The sequence below is a fragment of the Symphodus melops genome (assembly GCF_947650265.1).
Source record: "Symphodus melops genome assembly, chromosome: 2".
Classification (NCBI taxonomy): Eukaryota; Metazoa; Chordata; class Actinopteri; order Labriformes; family Labridae; genus Symphodus; species Symphodus melops.
Window position 1 is genome coordinate 5,507,242 of NC_136692.1, and position 20,247 is coordinate 5,527,488.

At 42.1% G+C, this 20,247-nt stretch overlaps 3 protein-coding genes across 4 annotated transcripts in view; all 3 read right to left on the bottom strand.

The window, feature by feature from the left end:
• Nucleotides 1-4,081, bottom strand: part of LOC306817601 (nuclear factor 1 X-type-like) — a 121,621-nt gene extending 117,540 nt beyond the window's left edge. The window contains exon 1 of the mRNA XM_079334619.1: nt 4,065-4,081. The gene's annotated coding sequence lies outside the window, so the exon portion shown is untranslated. The remainder of the gene's footprint in view (nt 1-4,064) is intronic.
• Nucleotides 4,082-6,876: 2,795 nt separating this feature from the next.
• dand5 (DAN domain family, member 5) lies at nt 6,877-11,135 on the bottom strand. 2 transcript variants are annotated; one of them, XM_079334707.1, is made up of 3 exons: nt 11,073-11,135; nt 7,826-8,294; nt 6,877-7,528 (listed from the first exon to the last, which is right to left on the bottom strand). In XM_079334707.1, exons 2-3 carry the CDS (start codon nt 8,291-8,293, stop codon nt 7,226-7,228), a joined length of 771 nt encoding a protein of 256 aa, XP_079190833.1. In that variant the 5' UTR covers nt 8,294; nt 11,073-11,135; the 3' UTR covers nt 6,877-7,225. The 2 variants fall into 2 exon arrangements, with proteins under 2 accessions (XP_079190833.1, XP_079190832.1); XM_079334706.1 differs by lacking the exon at nt 11,073-11,135 and adding an exon at nt 8,484-10,650.
• Nucleotides 11,136-14,639: 3,504 nt separating this feature from the next.
• Nucleotides 14,640-20,247, bottom strand: part of tspan34a (tetraspanin 34a) — a 6,687-nt gene continuing 1,079 nt past the window's right edge. Inside the window, exons 2-8 of the mRNA XM_079338136.1 lie at nt 18,735-18,814; nt 16,791-17,006; nt 16,317-16,391; nt 16,075-16,182; nt 15,526-15,669; nt 15,342-15,434; nt 14,640-15,110 (exon numbers count right to left, since the gene is read on the bottom strand). Of these exons, the coding sequence (XP_079194262.1) occupies nt 15,054-15,110; nt 15,342-15,434; nt 15,526-15,669; nt 16,075-16,182; nt 16,317-16,391; nt 16,791-17,006; nt 18,735-18,791 (750 nt within the window). The 5' untranslated portion in view covers nt 18,792-18,814 and the 3' untranslated portion in view covers nt 14,640-15,053. The remainder of the gene's footprint in view (nt 15,111-15,341; nt 15,435-15,525; nt 15,670-16,074; nt 16,183-16,316; nt 16,392-16,790; nt 17,007-18,734; nt 18,815-20,247) is intronic.

The following is a 20,247-nucleotide window of genomic DNA, read 5'->3' on the forward strand; positions in this document are numbered from 1 at the left end:
CAAACACAAACAGCAGCCATCTTTTGGAAGAAAAAAAAAAAAAAAGTGGTGGTTGATAACTGTGTAAGCTGTGTTTAGTCTTAACAAAATGTCACTTAAAGTAATAATAAAACCATGTTATTGCCCTTGAGAGAGAGAGAAAATGATTCAGGTATTTAAATAAGAGATGGAAGGAGAAAGACTGAATAAACAGGTGGACTGCCAGTTAGGATCAGTGATTTGCCGGCTGGATGGATAGAAACACGGGACAAAAAAAAGGGGGGGGGGGGGGTAGTTTAGAGAGAGGGATGAAAAGAGGGAGCTGGGAAAGAAGTACCATCTGTTTTTTAGGCACCAGAAAGATAAAAATGTGGGTAGCGCTCAGAGGCAGCATGTTGATGTAGACACAGGGTGCGAGAGGAGGAAGCTACGAGAGGCAGGGAGAGGTGAGGGAGAGAGAGAGGGCAGATAAGAGGAAGGCGGACAGATGGAAGACAGGGAAGATGAGAGAGGGAGAAAGAGTGAGAGTGCGCGTGGAGGAGAGGGGGGGGGGGTGCAGAGATGGGAGGTCTGGCAGCGGTGTGAGCGCACTGGGCACGCTCACATCAGGAGGGGACATGACTCGACATGCCTGCTCAGCCCAGCTGGGTCAACGCTCTGCACTGCCATGTTGTTTTGGCTCCTATGAGCACACACACACACACACACACACACACACACACACACGCACTGTGGCACAAAGTGAAAAACAAACCCCCAGCTCGCTCCTCTCTCTGTCTCATATCTGGACACACACTCAGTCACAGGCAAACACACACAAGCTCACACCCAAAATGCCAGGGTTTTGGCGAGAGCGGGCCGGGCGGGCGAGGGCCCTGGACTAATGGAAACGCCAAACTCGTTACTCTAACGCTGGGTGACAAGGGCACCTTGGGCTGCAGATGTTCCTGCTGATGACAGATGGAGGCGGGCACTGCCAGGGGACAGTGGGCCAGGCCGGCGCCAGCTCCACGCCACCTGCACCCCTTCCTCTGTACCCCTCCACACTAACTCCAACACGCACACACTCCCCTCGCTTTCTCACTTGGCCTATCTCTCCTCAACACTGGCGCCCTGCTTCCCCTCTCTTTTCCACCCTCCTATGTGTCTGTCTCTCTCTCTCTCTCTCATTCACACACTGGCATGCCACTCTTCCTCCTCTGCCCACTGTGAGGGTGACTGTTTGCGGACAGATATCTATGACACTGGCAGAATGTTGGATGAACTGTGGCTGTATATGTGTTGATGCTATTACCAGACAGAACTCAGATTAGTGCGTCGTGAACATAATTCAAGACGAGGAAATTAACAAACTGTTTTGCTGTGAAATGTTTGCTGCAGCCTCCCAGGACAAAAAAAAAAAAATTTTAAAAAGAGAGAGAGAGATTGTTGCACACTTTGACAGCGCAATCTGATGACTGAGTGTAATCCATGCAGCCATTTCTGAGCAGGAAGTGGATTCCAGATCAGCTAATGCGTGATGGAGACTGTGTAATGATACCATTTATCTTCATGGAAGTGGTGACAGGCTTCTGGAGGTGATTCGCCAGGCCTGGCTCGAAGAGACCGTCCACCAGGATAATTTGCTTGACGCTGCTTGTAGCCAGATTACCAAAGTGTGCTCAGCTGTAATTTTGATGATGGTGGTTTTCACGAGGCTTTCAACTCACCAGGAAAGCTTTTCACAGTGTCCCTGTGTGCGGCAACAAAAAAAGAAGAAAAAAAAAAGAAAGAAAGCAGCTAATCCTGCAAAATATTTAACGAGCCAAAGCTGCATTTAGCTGCTATTGCTTGCAGTCAAATGTTACAAACAAATAAAAAAGGGAGTAGTGCTTCACTGGACATGAAGAAGGGTTCACATCAAAGTCTTTTCTCTCAGAAAACGTGATGAGTTTCTGGGGAGAGTTCTCGCTCCACCACGCCAGCAACAAATTCAGGAACATCGCCTGTCAGTCTGGGAATCCGAGTGTTGAAAGAACACCAAGCAACAGAGATGCATATGTTTGCCGTTTCAATAAATTTTGATGAATCGAAGCCGGCTTTGTAGCCAGAGTTGTGTCTCCAGCTTGGCCCGCTGTCTCTGGTTCCCACTGTTGGACTCTGCAGACAGTGACATTGAACTACTCTGTGATTAATGTGTACTTTGACATTGAGACCTTCTGCATGTGCTGTGAGTGGACGTCACCGTGCATGGTCATAATCAAAGTTTCATGGGAGTTTGTGAATCTGCCAGCGTAAGAAAAAAAAAAAAAAAAAAAAACGCACTGCGTTGTGGCTGCTGCTTCTTGGAAGCACTTTTCTCTCCTGTAACCTCCTCCTCTGCACTTTCACCACTTTTGCACCAACCCAGCGTGCCCCCCCCCCCGCCCCTCCTCCTCCCTTCAGTACCACCTCATCCAAAAACCATGTGCAGCGTGTCATTTCAACTCCCTCCACGCTCAAGAAGGGCCCCTAACAAAACAAAACAATTATCTCTACCCTCGTTAGGACCTGGCGCGCATCCCCTCTCCCTATTTATCTCCGCTTTCTTTCTCCTGCAGGACCCGGCATTCGCTCTTCCCCCGACCGTAGCCGTCTGTGACAATAAGTCGAGCTGAGGGTCTCTTAAGTGCTTCTGAAGTGGGGCGTTTAGCTGATTTTAGGCTTCATGTTTCTTTTAAAGGCCCCGGCGGAAGCAGAGGCAGAGGATGGTCGGGATGCCCCATGAGAGCAAGATTAAGAAAAGGGCAAGAGAGCAGAGTAACGCGATGGTACGTGTCTGCACGAGGACGTGGACGGTTTGAGGTGGGCTCTGATGTGAAGAGGAAGAGGGAATGGATGGGCTGGCAGCAGGAGGGCGATCAGGTCTCACCGTGCCAGCTCTTAATTACTTTAATTGGAGTCATTAGCTAAGTGAGCATGAGAGACATCACCTGCACGGCACGCAGGACCGCACCTGCCACATCATCATCACACTCCAGCGGAGGGTTTACTGACAGCTCAACACCCGACCGATGAGGCCACAGACGGTGCAAGAAGGCCAAGACGCAAACACGCTAGATTTAAAGGGATGAAAACAAGTTGAGCAGCAGGGAAGAGGTCAGGGTGTCAAATATTTGTTATCATCACGAGCCAGAATTAGATCGAAGTGAGAAACGTGTAGACAAAATACACAACATTCAGAAAATATGATGTGAAGCTCGGCTTTCATCTCTGTCTTTTTATGATAAATGAAGGGAGAGTAGAAGGCTTTCCTGTCTACCTGTATTGTGATGTTTTGTTTTGTTAGACTCTGGACGTGTTTCCCTCAGCCAATGACAGCGCACAGGCGAGTCTTGAGGGTGAATACAATTCAGAGCTGCACTCGGTTCAAACCCCGTGAATAAGACGGACCAGGACATAGTGGCAAAGGACAGAAAATATAGTACGGTAATCTAAGTGAAGCAGATGAAGCTTGTTCCCAAACAAGCTTGAACTTTGGGTTGGCTTTCACCCCTGAACTCAGAGTGAGTCTGCTGTCACCTTGAGTGTGTTGTAGGTACGAGCAGTAAATGTTCACACCGTACACACAGCGTTACGACACAGCTACGATTAGCCTGCTAACACAACGTTATTATATGTGTGTGTGTGTGTGTGTGTGTGTGTGTGTGTGTGTGTCGCTGTAGGAGAGCGGAGGATTCAGGGTGGCGGAGGTATCGGCAAAAAGCAGTTTGTTTTGGTTTCACACTCAGGGGCCACATCTACTGGATCAAAAAGCCAAACATTGTTCCTTCAAAATAAAACGGACCTGTACACACAGGAGTAATGATCAGAGGCAGTCATAATGTCCATGTCCTAATCTGACAAGTGAACGTGTGGATCCTCTAGTGTGGCACCATGATTTTAAAACAATCACTTAAAAAGAAGAACACAAAAAACCTGTGGTTTAAAGACAAAGTGGACTAAAGGTGAACTGTAAACTAAATATATTGTTCAATTAAAAACATTAAACATGGACTCTATGAAAGTCTCCTTTCATTTCCAAGGGTTCAACCACTAGCTCTGCAGTTTCCTGTGATGTCACTCACCTTACAGGAGGTGGACAGCCTGGGACACGACAGGAGGTCGATTCTTCATTAATGCTGAGAAGCTTCTATCTGAGTCCAGCCTGAAACACTGAACTCACACAGACAAAAAAAAAAAAAAGAACATGTTCATGTTGTCCTATACATCCGGTACATCGGTTTTTGCTACTTTGAACAGTTGTAGTATAGGACAGCAAAACCTCTGGAGGACTTTGTTCAATGACAAACTTTAACGATGTCCAGACCTGCAGGCTACACCTTCCTCTGTCCTCCACAGCACCCAGCAGACAGCCTGGCAGGCGTGCTGGCAGACAGGAAGGGTGGCAGTGGGCTGGTTGTCGTCGCCCGGGGCACCAACTCCTGCGGAGCCAACTCTGACCAGCTGGTCCAGACTAACACCACCGAGTGAGCGTGTACAAGCGTATCAGCGGGAAGGTAGATAGTAGCTGCAGTCCAGACTCTCTCTCACCTCGAGCCTAACACCTAAGGCATAAAACCTGCACCCATGAGATTCAGGTGAGAAGACTTTGTCTGGTTTAGGACTTAACAGGTTGTCACATTTCTCCTGGCGGACCCGGACACCATCCCTGATGCTTTCCAGAAAGCAGGGGCATTATGGACCCCTGTTTGCCATCGCCTGCTGATGCCAGATCTGAGAGCCCGCTCCCCAGTCAGGTTTGATCCAATCTAATGTGATGGTTTAGCTACCAACAGAGCTCCAAGTTGCAAAGGGAAAGTCTGGGGGACTGGTCTGCGCCAGCTCGATTAAGCTAGCGAGTTAGCTTAGCACTGTTAAGCATGAGAGTCAGAGGAAGAAGAAGAAGTCGGTTAGAAAAAGGTAACAAAGGTTTACAGATTCAGCTCAGTTGGTGGACCGCGTGTCCCGTGTGCAGAGGCAACAGTCCTCACCTGAAACGAGCCCAGGTTTGACCCCCATCCTCAACACCTTAACTTCATGTCTTCCCCACTCTCTCCACCCAATGTCTGTCTACAGCTGTCCCATTACAAGAACAGTAATCCAAAAAGAGTTTATAACATCTCGATACTCCCGCCTGGGAATATTTGTTTTCAAGTCAATTATAAGACAAAGGAAACATAAGAAGCGTGTGCTGTTAATTAAGACTTTCTGATGGTCTAGAAAAACATTTTTCAAAGACTTCCAAGAAAATGCACGAAATCAGGCCTCGAACAGTCCATTGATGATTCAGTTTCCCCTTGATACACCTTGATTGACCTGATATCGTTTGAGCTCCCCCCCCCCACACACACACACACACACAATCACTTCCACGTCTGACAGTTAAAAGGCCTACACACACAGAGAGAAAGAGCAGGCAGCTCATTGTGCGTTTTAAAGCGCTAACTAGGCCACTTAGCACCCCGTGACGCTGATCTGATCCCCGAGGCGCTGAACTTGGCAGAGGGCCCTCCTCCTTTTCGCTCCTTCCTTTCCCCCTTCGCCATGGGAACCAGGCCATCCTTAATGACGCAGGAGTGCTCCGCCGGATCCCACAATGCAAAGGGGGCTGACATCTGTCTTGCTAAGTGGTGCACTCTCTTGTGCACCTTGTTTGTTCAATCAACAACTACCCCCCCACACACACATACACACACGCACACACATATACACACCACTACCCGCTCCTCCTCCTCTCCCTCGCCAATGCCTGCTTTCTTTTTTATCACTATCCTGTATTTAAAAAAAAAGGAAGACAAAAGATTGGAAGAAGAGGGGTATAGGGTTTGAGAGAATAGGCAGTGAGATAGTGAGATCACGACTCTCTTCACCACCATCGTCAGTGGGCAGATTGTTACCGCACCCAAGTGCCGTATAGCAGGGACAGAGATGGATGGCTGAACACGTCGCAGCTGACGTTACGAATCTGACAATTCACGAACAACAATCCGCACGGGGAGGAAGGAGAAGTTTTGAAAAAGCAAAAAAAAGTGATCACAGCGAGCATGCCTCTTCAAGCCTCACTGCCTCTCTATCCTCTGCATATTTAGAACACAATGGAGAGCTTGATTAAAAGGTGGCCCCTAATTCCTCCCAGTTAAGACCTGGGCAAATATTTGTCCCATCAATCTTGGAAAATATAGCCATCAATCCAAGATGTTAATCACATGCTAATGGAATCCGAGGGGCTCAATGCAACCCCCGTAGCGCAATGAACGCTTTCACTTTTTCCCGAAAGCCCACGTGAATACAAATGGCCATCTAAACAGTCACTTTGACAGCATGCCAAGGCAACGTAAAGAGCCCCCTTCTCTCTGCTCCTCTGGGAATGTATGTAGGCATGTGTGGGATGAGTTCACTTTACCAGGCCCAGGTGCCAGGATATAAATGAATAATAGGTTTTATGGGCCCGAATTGAAAAAAAAAAAAAAAAAAAAGGGCATACACACATAATCACACATGCTCAGCCGCTCAAGTGCATCTGCAGAGAAGGATGTTCAAATTCCCACAACAAGTCTGAAAAGAGATTGGGCATGAGAATAGGTGGTTCCTATACATAATTCAGGGGTCCATGCTGAAACAATTATGTTTGCTTACTCCTAAGTACCCGTGCTCAATAGCTCGTTTGCTCTCTAGTTTGGGGCTTTCAGATGTAAGTGCTACGTGCTAAAAGTCGGTGGAACAAGGCTTTTTAATAAAAAATAGGAGCTGACACTTGAGCGCTTGAATGCGAGAGTGGGTGGAGAAAAAAAACAAAAAACAAATGCTCCTCGTGTTTTAACTCGAGCTTTGCATGCAAACTAAACAGCACTTGTGAATCTAACAGTGTTAGCAGAAAACTAATTAGCAACGCCGGGCTAAAGTAATCAGGACAAACAGGACATTTTAATGACAATAATACACGACCACAATATTACAGTTTAGTTTAATCTAAACACTTTTTTGAAAACATAACGCTGGTCCAGTGTGGACTGATCTGTCTGTTGCAACGTGACCCAAATAAAGGTCATTTTGTCATCAATCATGGGTGTGAAGAAACACCACGACATATTATTCTGAATAACACATTCAGACTCGTGATCAAACACAGATACAAACACAAATACACATGTTCAGAAAGGTGCACGTTTCTCGTTCATTTTCATAAAGTGATGATAAAGTCCATCAGTGAAGAGAATGACGGTATCAGTCCTTGGCTGGAACAGAATCACAGGCGCGTGGACGCGGCAGCCTCAAAACTCTTTTCCTCTCGGCCTGTCTCGCACTTGCACTCCTCCACCACCACCAGCCGCCTCTCCCTGACCTCGGCTCCACAGCGCAGAGGCACGCTCACAGTGCGAGATTTCGAAGGGCCGCAGCGGGAGCAGGGGGTCCGGTGGTGGAGCGAGCTTGTCCCGGGAGAGCGCGGCCCTGCAAACTCCCCTTCGGACGGGACGAACAGGGAGCTGCACTGGCCGAAACACAGCTTGTTGTGCACGGTGACCGTGCTGCATCCCTCGGCTGTCACATGCTGGGAGGAAGACAGACGGGAGCAAAGGTTAGTTACACATCACAGCCAGTGTGTCTTAATAAACAACCAAAGATTCAATACACAACACCTTTGTGTTTATTTACATCCATACCATGCAACATCAATACAGCAGCCTTTGTTTCCTACAATTATCCGGTTGGCCATTCAAACATTTTCTTGCTTTTTTCTGATTTCTGTCACAATTCTTTTTTTTAAGCAAGAAACAAACTTTGGCAGAGAATGTAAAGTGAATTCTTGGCTTTCTAAATGAAATTGGAATAATAGTAGTTTGCTTACCTGGGTGAAGGGTATAGCAGTGCACGTCTGTTTGGTGTCCTTCAGGTTGATTGGCAGGTGCATCTTCTCTCCTTTGTTTGCGGCTCTCTGCCACATCTGCAGGCCTTGCTTCTTCTTCACCTCCAGCTCATTTTTAGGGCGCAGATGGTGCAGTGGACTCAGTGGGGTCCTGAGGCCTGGAGCTGGACCTGGACGGCCCTGAGATAAGAAAGCAGGGAAGGACAGTCTGGAGCTGAGGGAGGGGGCTCTTCTAGGGGTCAGTCCCTGTCTGAAGAAGCCTGACTGGGTCAGGGTCCGAGGGTCCAGCTGCACCACCTTGACTACTCCCCGGACGGGTTCATCCGGTCCACTTCCTGATGACTCAAAGTCCACTCTTGATCCTTTCACGATGTTGTCAAAGGCACCGTGAGGGAAGGTTAGAGCCAGGGTCCAATGGGATAGAAGGATGAGGATGAAAGGGAAGGCCATTCTTGTAAATAAACACGGATAGATCGAAATAAATAAATATTTTCAAAATCGGACAGAAAAAAAGTTTGCGAAAAAATGGAAAATCTTTGTCTGGAGGTTTGGTCCAAGGTTCCAAATGGAAAACCTTGCTGTCAGTGTTTAGTGGGAGTGATGGAGGGAGCCTTTTATACAGGCAGCTGCCAGTTCTCACCTGAATTTTAATGGAACTGAAGGTGTCGCATTTCCCACACGGGGCCAGACATCACACCGAGACTACAACTCCATCTCAGGGAAAGTCGCCAGACTGAGAGGACTTCAGAGTCAAGGTGAGCATTCAACACAAAGTCATAAACCAATTAGCTTGGTCCTTGTAGCCAAATAAATAATGTATGTTTTAATGGTACATCACTTGAAGTAACTTAAAAGGATTTAAAAACTCAGGTTGAGTGAAAAGCCTTGAGTCACCGAGCATTCAGCGGGTAAGTCGGGTTGTTAAGATAGCAGGATTTTAAACTTTGTTATGATTCATGTAAAAATGAATATACCTGTTTTGACACAACAGTGAAAACAATGGACGTCCTTGGCACCCAATACTGGGTCATTTCCATGTTTTTACTGTAATCAAACTCCTGTATATTATCTAAATAGCACAAATACATTGGTCCAATGTTTTGGTCCAGGGATGTGCTCTCTCTCTCTGTTTGGGTTTAAAACATGACTGAAGATTAGGGATGTAACAATTCTCTCACTATTTATGTTGAGAGCGTCGGGAGGTGATCGGAGCTTCTCATCGTGGTGTCGATTAAATGTTGCACCATGTCGGTTGTTCTATTTGTGTATTTGTCTCGTTGCAATATTTGCACACAGTTTTTGTCTCGTCTGTTATCTTCTCAACTCTTTCATTTTCAGTCTCTGGAAGCAAAAATGTTTCGACTGCCATGATAAGGCCTGCTGACGCTCACGATGCTACTGCGATTCGAACCTTGACAATCTTTACATCCCGACTGAAGATCTTTAGGTTTTTGTTTTTTTTAAAGCTTCAGTATTTTTGGATACTGTCAATAATCTAAACATCTTAACTGTGCACTTAATAACATTGATGTTTGAGGGGAGATGTCGTCATGTCATGTTTTGATGATGTTGAAAGCTCTGCCTCACAAGTCTTTGTCAAGGTTTAGTCGTTTACATTTGGTACTTTTAAAACTAGCTTGAGGTCCATCCTCTCCTTCAAATATCACTCAAACTCTGGACTCTTTTTTAAACTTTTGGTACTTCTTAATACCATGGGTAATTAAAGTCACACACTTCTGTCTCAAAAACAATCTCGATATCAATCATTTGACAAGCTGATGGTAAAGTAATGCAGCAGGGGAAACTTTTCAGGAAGCTTCAGGAGGGCCGCTCGTTCAAAAAGCGCTTTCGCCTTCAATAAAAGGCTCATTCAGCAGGTGTTCCTGTTACATTTGGTCATAAAGTGCTAATGACTTTATGTTCTCTGGGCAAACAAACTGTCTCCTGTCCATTTTTCCCACAGCCACCAACCTGTGGTCCCATCATTGCACCATTAGACTTCAGTGAGCTCGCTCGGCCGTGTCCTGATCACACCGCCGAGCTGCTGGAAGGTAAACGGGCTGACAGAGTCGTAACATTCAGGGTGTTTGACTTTCTCAAAGTGCTCTTGGGTGAACAAGAGGCACTTTTACTCCTGAAACTCTCTCCCACCTCTGTTTCATGTGTCACACGTTGTCTGATGGTGAAGACAGATTCACAAAACGATGGAGGACCATCAGTTTAATCTGAAGATTTGACACATTTAGACATGATCCCTTCTCAGGATCTTTAAACAATTGTTCAGTTAAAAACTACAACATAACGTGTTCAGTGTTATTATAGAAAACACAATCTCTGTATCTGCAGTTCATGTGTTTTCCACAAGAGGGCAGACTTTAATAAGAGTATAGTCCCCCCTTCTATTCACCTGCTCTCACTATTTTTCTGTCTGTTCTGTATGAACCACTGAAGACTTTGAGAAATGTTTTTGTTCCAATAAAACCTTTTTGTTTTTCTTCCTCACACTCTTACACAATGTGTATCTCTTTTCAGAATGTGAATGTATTCAACGTTGACTCTATTTTCACAATTCTTCTCAGTGACACTTTGGTAAAAACTAATGACTCGGCTGAAGCTTTTCTCGAGGTTCACACATTTGTCGAAGTGTTAGGTTTTTGTGTTTTACTTTAAGAAAAGAGAAAGTCAGTCCAGCAGCCGTTTAGTCTGACACAAAAGTAGGAAAAACTCCATTCTCTTCCACCACTGATAGGGCCAAGAAAAATAAGTTGATATCAGCAAATAAAATGGTGTAAAGTGTTTATCAGTAAAACAAACTTGAAGAGCTACAATCCAGGTCTGGAATTAGACTCATTGGACGAAAAAGCAAAGTGAGGTGAAGCAGGTGAAATCTGTAGTCAGACTCTGGACAGGTCTGCCTCGTCAGCTAACTTCTCTGTGAACTATCACAAAGTGGCCGAACAAGAAGAAGACAGACGGTTCATAGTGTACGGCAAAGAAGAGAAAAGCCCGGCATCGTTTTAGAGGCTCACGTGCTCGATAGACTCTGGGGCCGTGCTCCATTACAAAGTTCATTCAGAGCAGACATACACATGTGGAGCAGTTTGAGAAATCACACCCCGACATGTTTAACTAAGTACCTGATCACACCCACACAATATGTTACGAGAAATCGTTTTTTACTTCCGATTTTCCCAAATATTCCATCTCTGCTCCGTGATCTAAAATTAACCTTCATGAGTACTTTCAACAATCAAACACTCAACCAAGAGAACAACAGCGTGACGCAGAAGTTGGCAGAGTTGTCACATGATGCATTTCACTGGAGTTCAAACTGTTTTATGATGAGAGAGAGAGAGAGAGAGAGAGAATGTTTTCAGACTATGACAACAGGACATGTGACAGGAAAACCTGCAGCTTCAGCAGTCAGTTAGCACACATTAAACTTTACATGAATGCTGACACACACACACACACACACACACACACACACACACACACACACACACACAGACCAGCAATCAGCCTTCTTAAAGGTCGTTCACACTGCATTAGTGTGTCACAATACCTGAATTGTAAACTTCAAAAATCAAACATTAAATACTCATTTCGACACCATAACAACTAAAATAGAAGTCCTACATAGTACACTCTTTCTATAGGATACCTGTACTTTCTAACAAGTAAATAATGGAGCTCTATTGTTTTAAAACATGTGGTAATGAAACCTAGTTAAGTATCTTTCCACAACCTCACACTGCACATTACAGTCGCTCTGATGGTGACATTTGAACATCTTTAACAGTTCACCTCTCCGTCACCACCACATGTGCAGCCTCATAATTCTTCTTTCCTATTATTCATAATAGCTTGTACCCTTTTAACCTTCCTAGAATCACTACGAATGACCTGCCACTACAACACAGGCTGAGGAGGAATGTGATGGATAACATCAACAACACAGCAAGGCGTGTTCTGTCACTGGACAGATTTATGTGAACAAGACCATTGACACTGTGAGACATCAGTGTCATAAAGTCCCTGTCCTCTGGTCTTACTCGTAAAATGTTCTTTCAAATGTAGAAAACCACATCCTACTGGTTTGAAAAGAACATATAAGTGCACAGATTTCTCCATCACCTGTTGGTGGCAGAAACAAGTTGGCAACAAAACACGAACAAATGGTAAAGCCAACAAACTATTGCTTCTTTACCTTAGCAGCTCTCTGACTGTTATCAACATTAAATCAGTTTACAAGCTACATGAAAGACATAGATCAAGTGTGTATTATATCTTATATCTTATATTGTAGACCTGTCATGCACTGAACCTCTATTTATCACCTTCATGGTCTACAATGACAGAAACATGATTTCTTTCTTTAAAAAATCCAATCTGAGTAGTCTAGAAACATATTTAATCTAGTTATAGCCCTCACTGAAATACTTTGTTCATGAGAAAAGTCGATGTTTCTGACACAACGTCAACATCAACAAACAATTCCTACAGGCTGCTAGCTAACACTGGTCCGAGGCTGCACACAATGTTAACTTAAAGTGTTGAAGCAGCACGGCCAGTTCTTCGCAGGTCAAAACATCGTCCTCTTTATCTTCCATTTCCTAAATTTGTGCACCACATTAGCGATGATAATCCTCCTGACTGGATTTTAAAGGTTGACCGTCATCTTCATCTTTTTTTACCAATAACAGGAGAAACGCTTCCGGCCTCTTAACAATAAGTTAATGTATTTCAACCAAAACGATTAAAACATGTTGTATTTATTCAATTAGAAACTGAACACATTTTTTTAAGTTTGTGTTTTCCAACACTTTGGACAACAAGTGGTGAGATTCAAACCGGCCAATCACAAGCAGTATAGCGTATTATCACTGAATCTTAGCGTTACCACTAGCCTGTTTATTAATATTTTCTCCATTTATTGAAAGGGTTTTATGGAATTCAAGTGTTTTAAGTTTTTTTTATGAGTTTTATATACATATGTAAGATTTCAAAGTGAAGTACATTCATATATTTCAGTTAATTCATTCATTTAAATTCAAGTTTAAAATACTGTTACATTTCGTGAGTTTAATTATCCTTGCCTTTGATTGGCTAAGGATGGGTCATGTGATGTGTAAGGAGGAAGTGTTTGTGTTGTCAACAAGGACCCACCTATAATTGTGCATAAGTGGATACAAAAATCATACTTAGTGCAGTCTCGGTTGATAAATTAACACAGATAGGTTTGATGATATATTAGAAAAAAGAGATGCAGTGTTAGCTGGATGTGACCTTTTTGTTTGACTTGTGTCATCAGGCTGGGACGTTTCCTGAGAATATGACACAGGTTTCACTAGAACAATGGGAGGAAATCTAATAATGAACCCTCTGAGTTCGACTCCTATAGATTGCATCTTGCACATCAAATACCATGTCCTCAAGACCTTACATGCCATGCATGGCATAAAGACGGGTAAATATTTAATCAGAAATGTGAATCTTTACTGTCCATCTTTTTAGCTGTGTTATCTAAACCAATTAAGCTTAATGAAAACTGATGTGAAAATTAAAGGTCACTTATGGAATTTACATATATTGGTAGATTCATTGGTTTTTTTTATTTGAAGCATGAACACTGTTAGAAAAAGAGTGTAGGTATTTTAGATTGGCTAAAATGCCCAAGACTGAGGATGAAGAGACTTTCTTCTGACCACCAGTACAGCTTAAAGGTGCACTATAGTTCCGGTAGGGAAATGGAAAGTTGGAGAAATGAACAGATTCTGTGGTATATGTTCAAAACTCTACAAACAGCAGTCATTTGTATCACTTCCCCTCAACCTCCCTTTCTACAAAGTGTTTGTGTAATTGCCCTGTTAGGGTGGTTGCCTGAAAAGGCAAACCACACTACTACTATTGTATTAGGATTGGATTAGGATTAGGATTGTATTGTATTAGGAGAAGCAGTGGTAGCTATCTTGTGGAGATAAGTAAAAGTGCTGTTGAAAAGTTATTGGACTCCATCTCCTTGTTTCTTTTAAGTAGAGTGATCCATCCACCATGTATGGTAACGTGAGGGTCCGATATATATATCGGACCCTCATGTTACACATACAATCTTTTTTAATGATTTCAATTGATTCACTACGTTTTTCACAATGAGTCTGTCAAAGAAATGATTTTATAGCCTGCATATCACTATTCTCTTTGATGACCTTCTGTAACCTGGCATGTCAAACATGGCTTTTTTGTACATTTTCACGTCAATAAAATAAACAACAAGATAATAAATATCATATAATTTACTCAGCTAGGTGTTTTTGAATAATTAACATAGCAGGCGGGTTTTGTCTTGATTAAACTAGATGGTACTTGATCAGACAGATTCTTTGACTTTGCAGTTACATAAAAACACATGAGGATGTAACATTTTTAATATGTATTCTGTTTGGTTTTTTTGGGGGGGTTAAATAAGGGGAGGGGGCTCTATTGTTATTGCCTCTTGAAGTTTGGATGGACAGATGGGTTTAATTTTAACTGAGGCCAGAGAGACTGAATGTTGTGTGCAGTTATCTTTGATAATGTAACTTCATTTCTAAAACAAGAATTACTGAATGAATATATCTGAATTAGGATTACTGTATAATAATTAACAAATTCTCATACTTTTATAAAATGTATATTCGTTCGGTGTTGAATACAGTTTATGTGACTGATCTAAACAAGTATGCGTTCGAAGAAAACATGTTTGATATATGCATGTCAAAATATGAAATATCAATAAGAAGAGCAGAAGTCAGGGTTGAAATATTGATCTATTAATTTATTTCAATTTGATCAAACATCCAAAAATAAGTATCACTACAGTGAATGCAAGAGGTAAAAACAACTGACATTGACAGAACTGACCTTTCTGTGCATCATTACACATATCTTCATGCATCAACACATGCAATGTCAGCACACATAAACTGTATTAAAACATAAATAATTCACATATAAATGTGTACATATATCAGCTTCATTGACCACCTCTACATCTGAGATTGTAATGCTCTACAAAAGGGCCAATAATAAGGAAGGTTGCAGGTAGAACATTTAGCATCGTTAATCTGTCCGTTTTGAATCAAGAAATAAAAACGTTATACTTTAAAAGCTGTTTAGAGGTCAAATTTCTCCACCAATTATGATGATGTCCTTCAATCCCAAACACAAATCACGACTTGTTTCCAATGTTGTTGTAGAGGACCATCGAAACCACCATGGCAGCAATCTGCAAAGAAAATAATGAATCAACACAAAATCTGCAGACAGTTGAATGGATCTAAGATATGGCTCCTATAGTACACATTAATTCAGTCCTGTGGGATAGATATTTAGAATCTAATTATTTCCAGAACAACAAAACGGCTATAGAGTTTATTTTGATCACAGCGCACAGTATTCTTCGAGATTGGTGGCTGAAAAAAGGTGAAGAACCCAGTCTGACATTAGTTTTTTGTACCTCAAGAGCAGCTATTCCTAGAGCCACGCCTGCAATGATCACAGCGTTGTCCTCTATGAGTTTTAGCAGCTTGTGAAAGCAGCCGTCAATCATCTGAAAGAATAACGATAGAGATAAGGATTTCTTATAGGCTCTAAAATACCATTGAGTCCAAAATTAGTAAATCATTATCTTGGTCTCGTACCGATCTTTGTGCTGCATTTGTATTGCAAACACCCGTGGTGATGGTAGTGTTGCAACACGTGATCGGATAAACGTCCTCTCCGTGGTCATTGTAAAAAGGAGAGCCATCAAAATCGGTGTAGTTCTTGAATCCACAGCATTTAAACTAGAAGGAAAACACACAAAAAAAACTGTTCAGTAACCTTTATCCTAAGTGGTGTAAGGCTTGTAGGGCTGCTTCATTTAAATCAAATAATAAAATGTGATCAGCTCCTGCAGCAACATGTCTGAAGTGTCCTTGAGCAACACACTAAACCCTGAATTGTTCCCTCTGCTTTGTCAGCGGTGCATGTGTATAAATGGGATTATTTAAACTACATAGTGGCCTCTGCCATCAGTGTGTGAATGTGTAGGGGTGACATGTGGTGTAAAATTGATTTGGTAGTCAAAAGACAAGAAATATACACGCTATACAAGTCTATTTTCCATTGACAATATCATGACTTGGACCATTACATATCTGCATATCTGGTATCTAGTTTATTCAGTTAAATGTATATTTAGAGAGTACCCCTTCCATTGTGGTGTTCCAGAGAGACGTCACACTCTCACTCTTTCCATAGTTAGATTGAATGTCCTTTCTCACTCCCTCCTCCACACCGTCAAGAATCTTTTCAGCCTGAGGACAAGATATAACAAAACATATTAGTTCAAATCAAAGAGAGTTCTAAAGGACTTTTTAAATACAGTATGCAACATGTTTACACTGGCATATATGACTAGCCTGATTCTTGGCTTTCAACAGAGACTTACCAAGTCCTGAAAAACGAGCAGCACCACAGCTCCAGCGACCTCGATGAGGAAAATAATGAGCACGATGCTGAAGAACTGAATGGAGAGAGACAGATTAATAAGTACAGGCATGTGAAATTCTTACTTTGTGTGTAACATAAAGTCTCAGCGTGGGAATAAAAACAAACAGGCCTGGAAACTGGACAGGCACAGATGTTAAGATACTGCAGGAAATAAAACCCAAAACTATTTACAATAACAAGCAACATGCAGTTTTCCATAGAGCTACAATGTTTGGTATACTGAGTCAGAGGGTTTTCATTCTCACTTCTCCGTTGAAATTACTGACAGAAACAACATTATGATTCAACCACAGCAAAGAACAGATGTGTTATTGTCTTTAAAACTACGCAAAGAATGATGTGATGACTAAAAAAGGTCCTGACAAACCCATATGGCGCTGTGCCTTTTTAAAATAATCCCTGAATCACTCACCGTCAGCAGCATGCACCTGCTCTCCCTGACGGCTCCACAGCAGCCCAGGAAGCCAATGATGAGCAGCACAGCACCCACACCAATGAGCAGGTAGCTGACGTAGACAAGCTCGGACAACTCGGACGGAGTGCCATCCACGCTGTCCAGTAAGCGCAGCAGAGAATTGCTGTCCACCTTCATCCATATCCCAACTCCCAGGATGGCCGCACCTGCCAACTGCAGGAAGCGTAAGGAAAGAATAGAGCAAAGAGAAAGAATGACAACACAATGTCAAAACAGGGTTGTTGTTTTAATATCACATCGAGCAATACAGTATCAATAAGGGATGTCTAAAGGCTGGGTACAACATGTTCCTATTGTTGTAAAGCAGAATTCACCAAACGTTGATTCGCTCGCCCACTTGTGGGAATGTGAGTTAGGATTAGACCGTGTTGAGACAGGTTAGTTTGACCATACGGGTGGTGTGTTGTCAATTGCCTTTAAACTGATCTTTGTATCCTTATATTAAGACGAATCATTTTATTGTTTTCTTCAGTTGCATAATTATTTATCAGGCTGCTGTTATCAGTTCTTGTCTCATAATGTATCTCTCTTGCGTTTGATTTGTATTTCCTTGTACCATAAGTCATTTATCTGAATTATAAACAGGCTTATTGGCTTTTGAGCAGTGCATGAAAGGAAAAAAATCCCTTCCTCCTCATATCTGAATGATTAATAAGAATCTATAAACATGAGTTAGCCCTTTTGCCTATCTTAGCATAACACTAGAAGCAAGATGAAACATCTAGTTTGAAGTTTGATTAACTTTGAGAAAATTCTCCAACTGACGGCTCGAGAGCTTTAAAAATAACACATAACATTTGGGGCTTTCCATACAAAACTTGTGATATATAAACACGTTTTTTTTTGTTTTTTTTTACTTCTTTGCCTGGAGGTGAGATTATTGACAGTCTTTAAGGGGATACAACGCAGAGACTTCTGGTGTTAAAAGATTAAGCTAATATGAAGGTGCTAAACACTGCAGTTTTACTAGAAAAGTAAACATGCCAACAGCCTGGTACTAAAGAGGAAGCGTCAGAATAGTTCATGTCTGTCGGAAAAAAACAGGAGGGGGGTAACTCTCAATACTTTTTGTGGTAAGATTTACCCTTAATTCTAGGTGTGACTGATTCTGTATGATTTCAAGTGGGTGCATTGTCGCTGCTTGACAGGAGGCTTAAGAACCACCTCAACTCCACCTCTTTGCCTGTTACCAGATTGATCAAAAATGAAGACGGCACAGCAGATTTAATGTGACAATTGTTGGGCTTCAGAATTCCCCTTCAGTAACCAATTAGCAACATCACTGAGACTATGTCCATGTTTTATACAGTCAAAGGAAGGAACTCCACTACTGAATGTTGTTAACTTCATCATCTGTTTTTAGCATGTTGCCCTCTACAGTGGCATATTTTTACAAGTCAATTAAAACTTTAAAGCATTCGGGGGCGCCTGTAGCGCAGTGGCAGCGCATGTGCCACCATGTATGGAGGCTAATAGTCCTCATGTGGGCAGCCTGGGCTTGACTCAGGCTTCAGGCCCTCTCCCGCATGCCAATGCCCAATTTCCGTCTCTCTCTCTCTCAAGTAAAGGCAGAAAAGCCCGAAAAAAAAAAAAGGAAAAAAAACTTTAAAGCATTTGAATTATTTCTCAAACAAGAGGTGGTCTATTTTATGCTAAGCTAAGATGACTGTTGGCTTCATCTTCAACATATAAAGGGATAAACTGCAAATCTAATGATATAAAGTGATCAAGTGTTTCTACCAAAATGTCCAAGTATTGTATGCAATGTCAAAGAAAAGATCCTTGACTGTTACCTACATTAGTGACTGTATGTGTCAGTATGTAGATGACTGACGTTTGTACAGAAACAGAACATTTTTAGTTTGTCTTTCTTTAACTTACAAAGATGCCGCCATTGAAGACAAACATCATAATTTTGAGCAACCCGGAGCAACACATCTTGGCTGTTTTTTTTCTTCACACTGTAAAATAAAGGACAAAAGGTTTGTTAGTTCAGCAGCTACCTGAATTATTAAATAAATAACAGGTCATACACACTTCCTTGTCTTTGCTTGCGGGATGAAGGCTGAATTTGCATTTTAGTTTTGATAGGAAAATCATTGGCATGTACAGGAAGAGCTTTTTAACAAAAAAGCAAGCACCAACATGGGTCAAATGGCATTTACTTTGGTTGAACATTAACCCGAGTATCTGGCAGGGAAGAACACAAAGGGTCTCACTCTCCTTGAAATGTGCTCAGCCGTCATGCTGACCTAGCCCTCATTTTCAAACAGCACAAATCATGTTCAAAGCAATAAACAATCTACTTACTGAAAATATACTAAAATAGTTTATTTTAACAGAGAGGGAGGTAAAAAGCTGAGGGGGGAGTTCAACTTAAAACATCAGAGGGCACAACCAGTATTAAAAAGTTGTTGTTTTTCTGTTTGTGGGGTGATGTTGTGGAACAGTTTGGGTGTGGAGCTAAAGCAATGTCCAAGCATGGCCGACTTTCAAAGTTTAAAAAGCAGTACAAACACTACAGGGGCACAGGGAGGAAGGGGGCTTTAACAATTGGGTTTTTTTCATAAATGATTTATGTATTTGTTTATTTACTCTATTTATTTTCATTTTTTCAAAATAAATGTAAAATGAAATGTTGATTTGACTTCTGTCGTTGATTTTGATTGTTGGTTTTATAGTTTACTTTATTGTGTTACTCGCTCATGTGCAAAATAAATTTGAGAAAGAAAGAAAGAAAGAAGTTTCAGTTCATGTGTTTAATAAGGTGCATGGTTATATCCAGTATCCTTCTTCATTTGAGTTATATGTTTAAAGGCTTCTTTACACTGTAAGTCCATGTGGTACAAAGAGGGAGAATGTACTTCCTCATGTTCTGAACTATTATATATTACTCTCAGTAGTCTTCATGTTCAGCTGTATATATTTTGGATGACTGCAGCTCTCATGTCTTTTTCCTATAAGCCCTAAATATTATGAAATACAAATTGAAAAAGTGTCTCGAAAGAAGGTCAAGCGCATATTGTATTGACCTGGCTCTGTGTAATCACATGCACTCTGAGCTCATAATTGGGGTAAAGTTGCAGTGTATTATCACCTTACTTGTCGTCAGAGAACAATCATAAAACACACAGTGGCACCCTTCTTTTTCCTTATTGCTCTTCTGACTGGAATAGGTCAAGGGCAACCTACTGAGATCCTGTTTCCTTATTGCAAGATGCTATAAAATGTTTCCACACTTACAGCAAAATGTACAAGATGTTTGTATGAACACATGTCTTTAGGGCATTAAAAAAGACAGTTTCTATGCAAATCGAGACATCTGAGAATATCTGGGGTTTTCTGCATAGGACAAGAAATGTCACAGCTGACAGAGCTGGTTTCCTCTGCCGTG

Coding starts and splice junctions, on each gene's coding strand:
- dand5 (XM_079334707.1), bottom strand. CDS start 8,293: ATGGCCTTCCCTTTCATCCTCATCCTTCTATCCCATTGGACCCTGGCT. Junction 7,529..7,825: donor CTGCTATACCCTTCACCCAG/GTAAGCAAACTA, acceptor TCTTCCTCCCAG/CATGTGACAGCCGAGGGATG.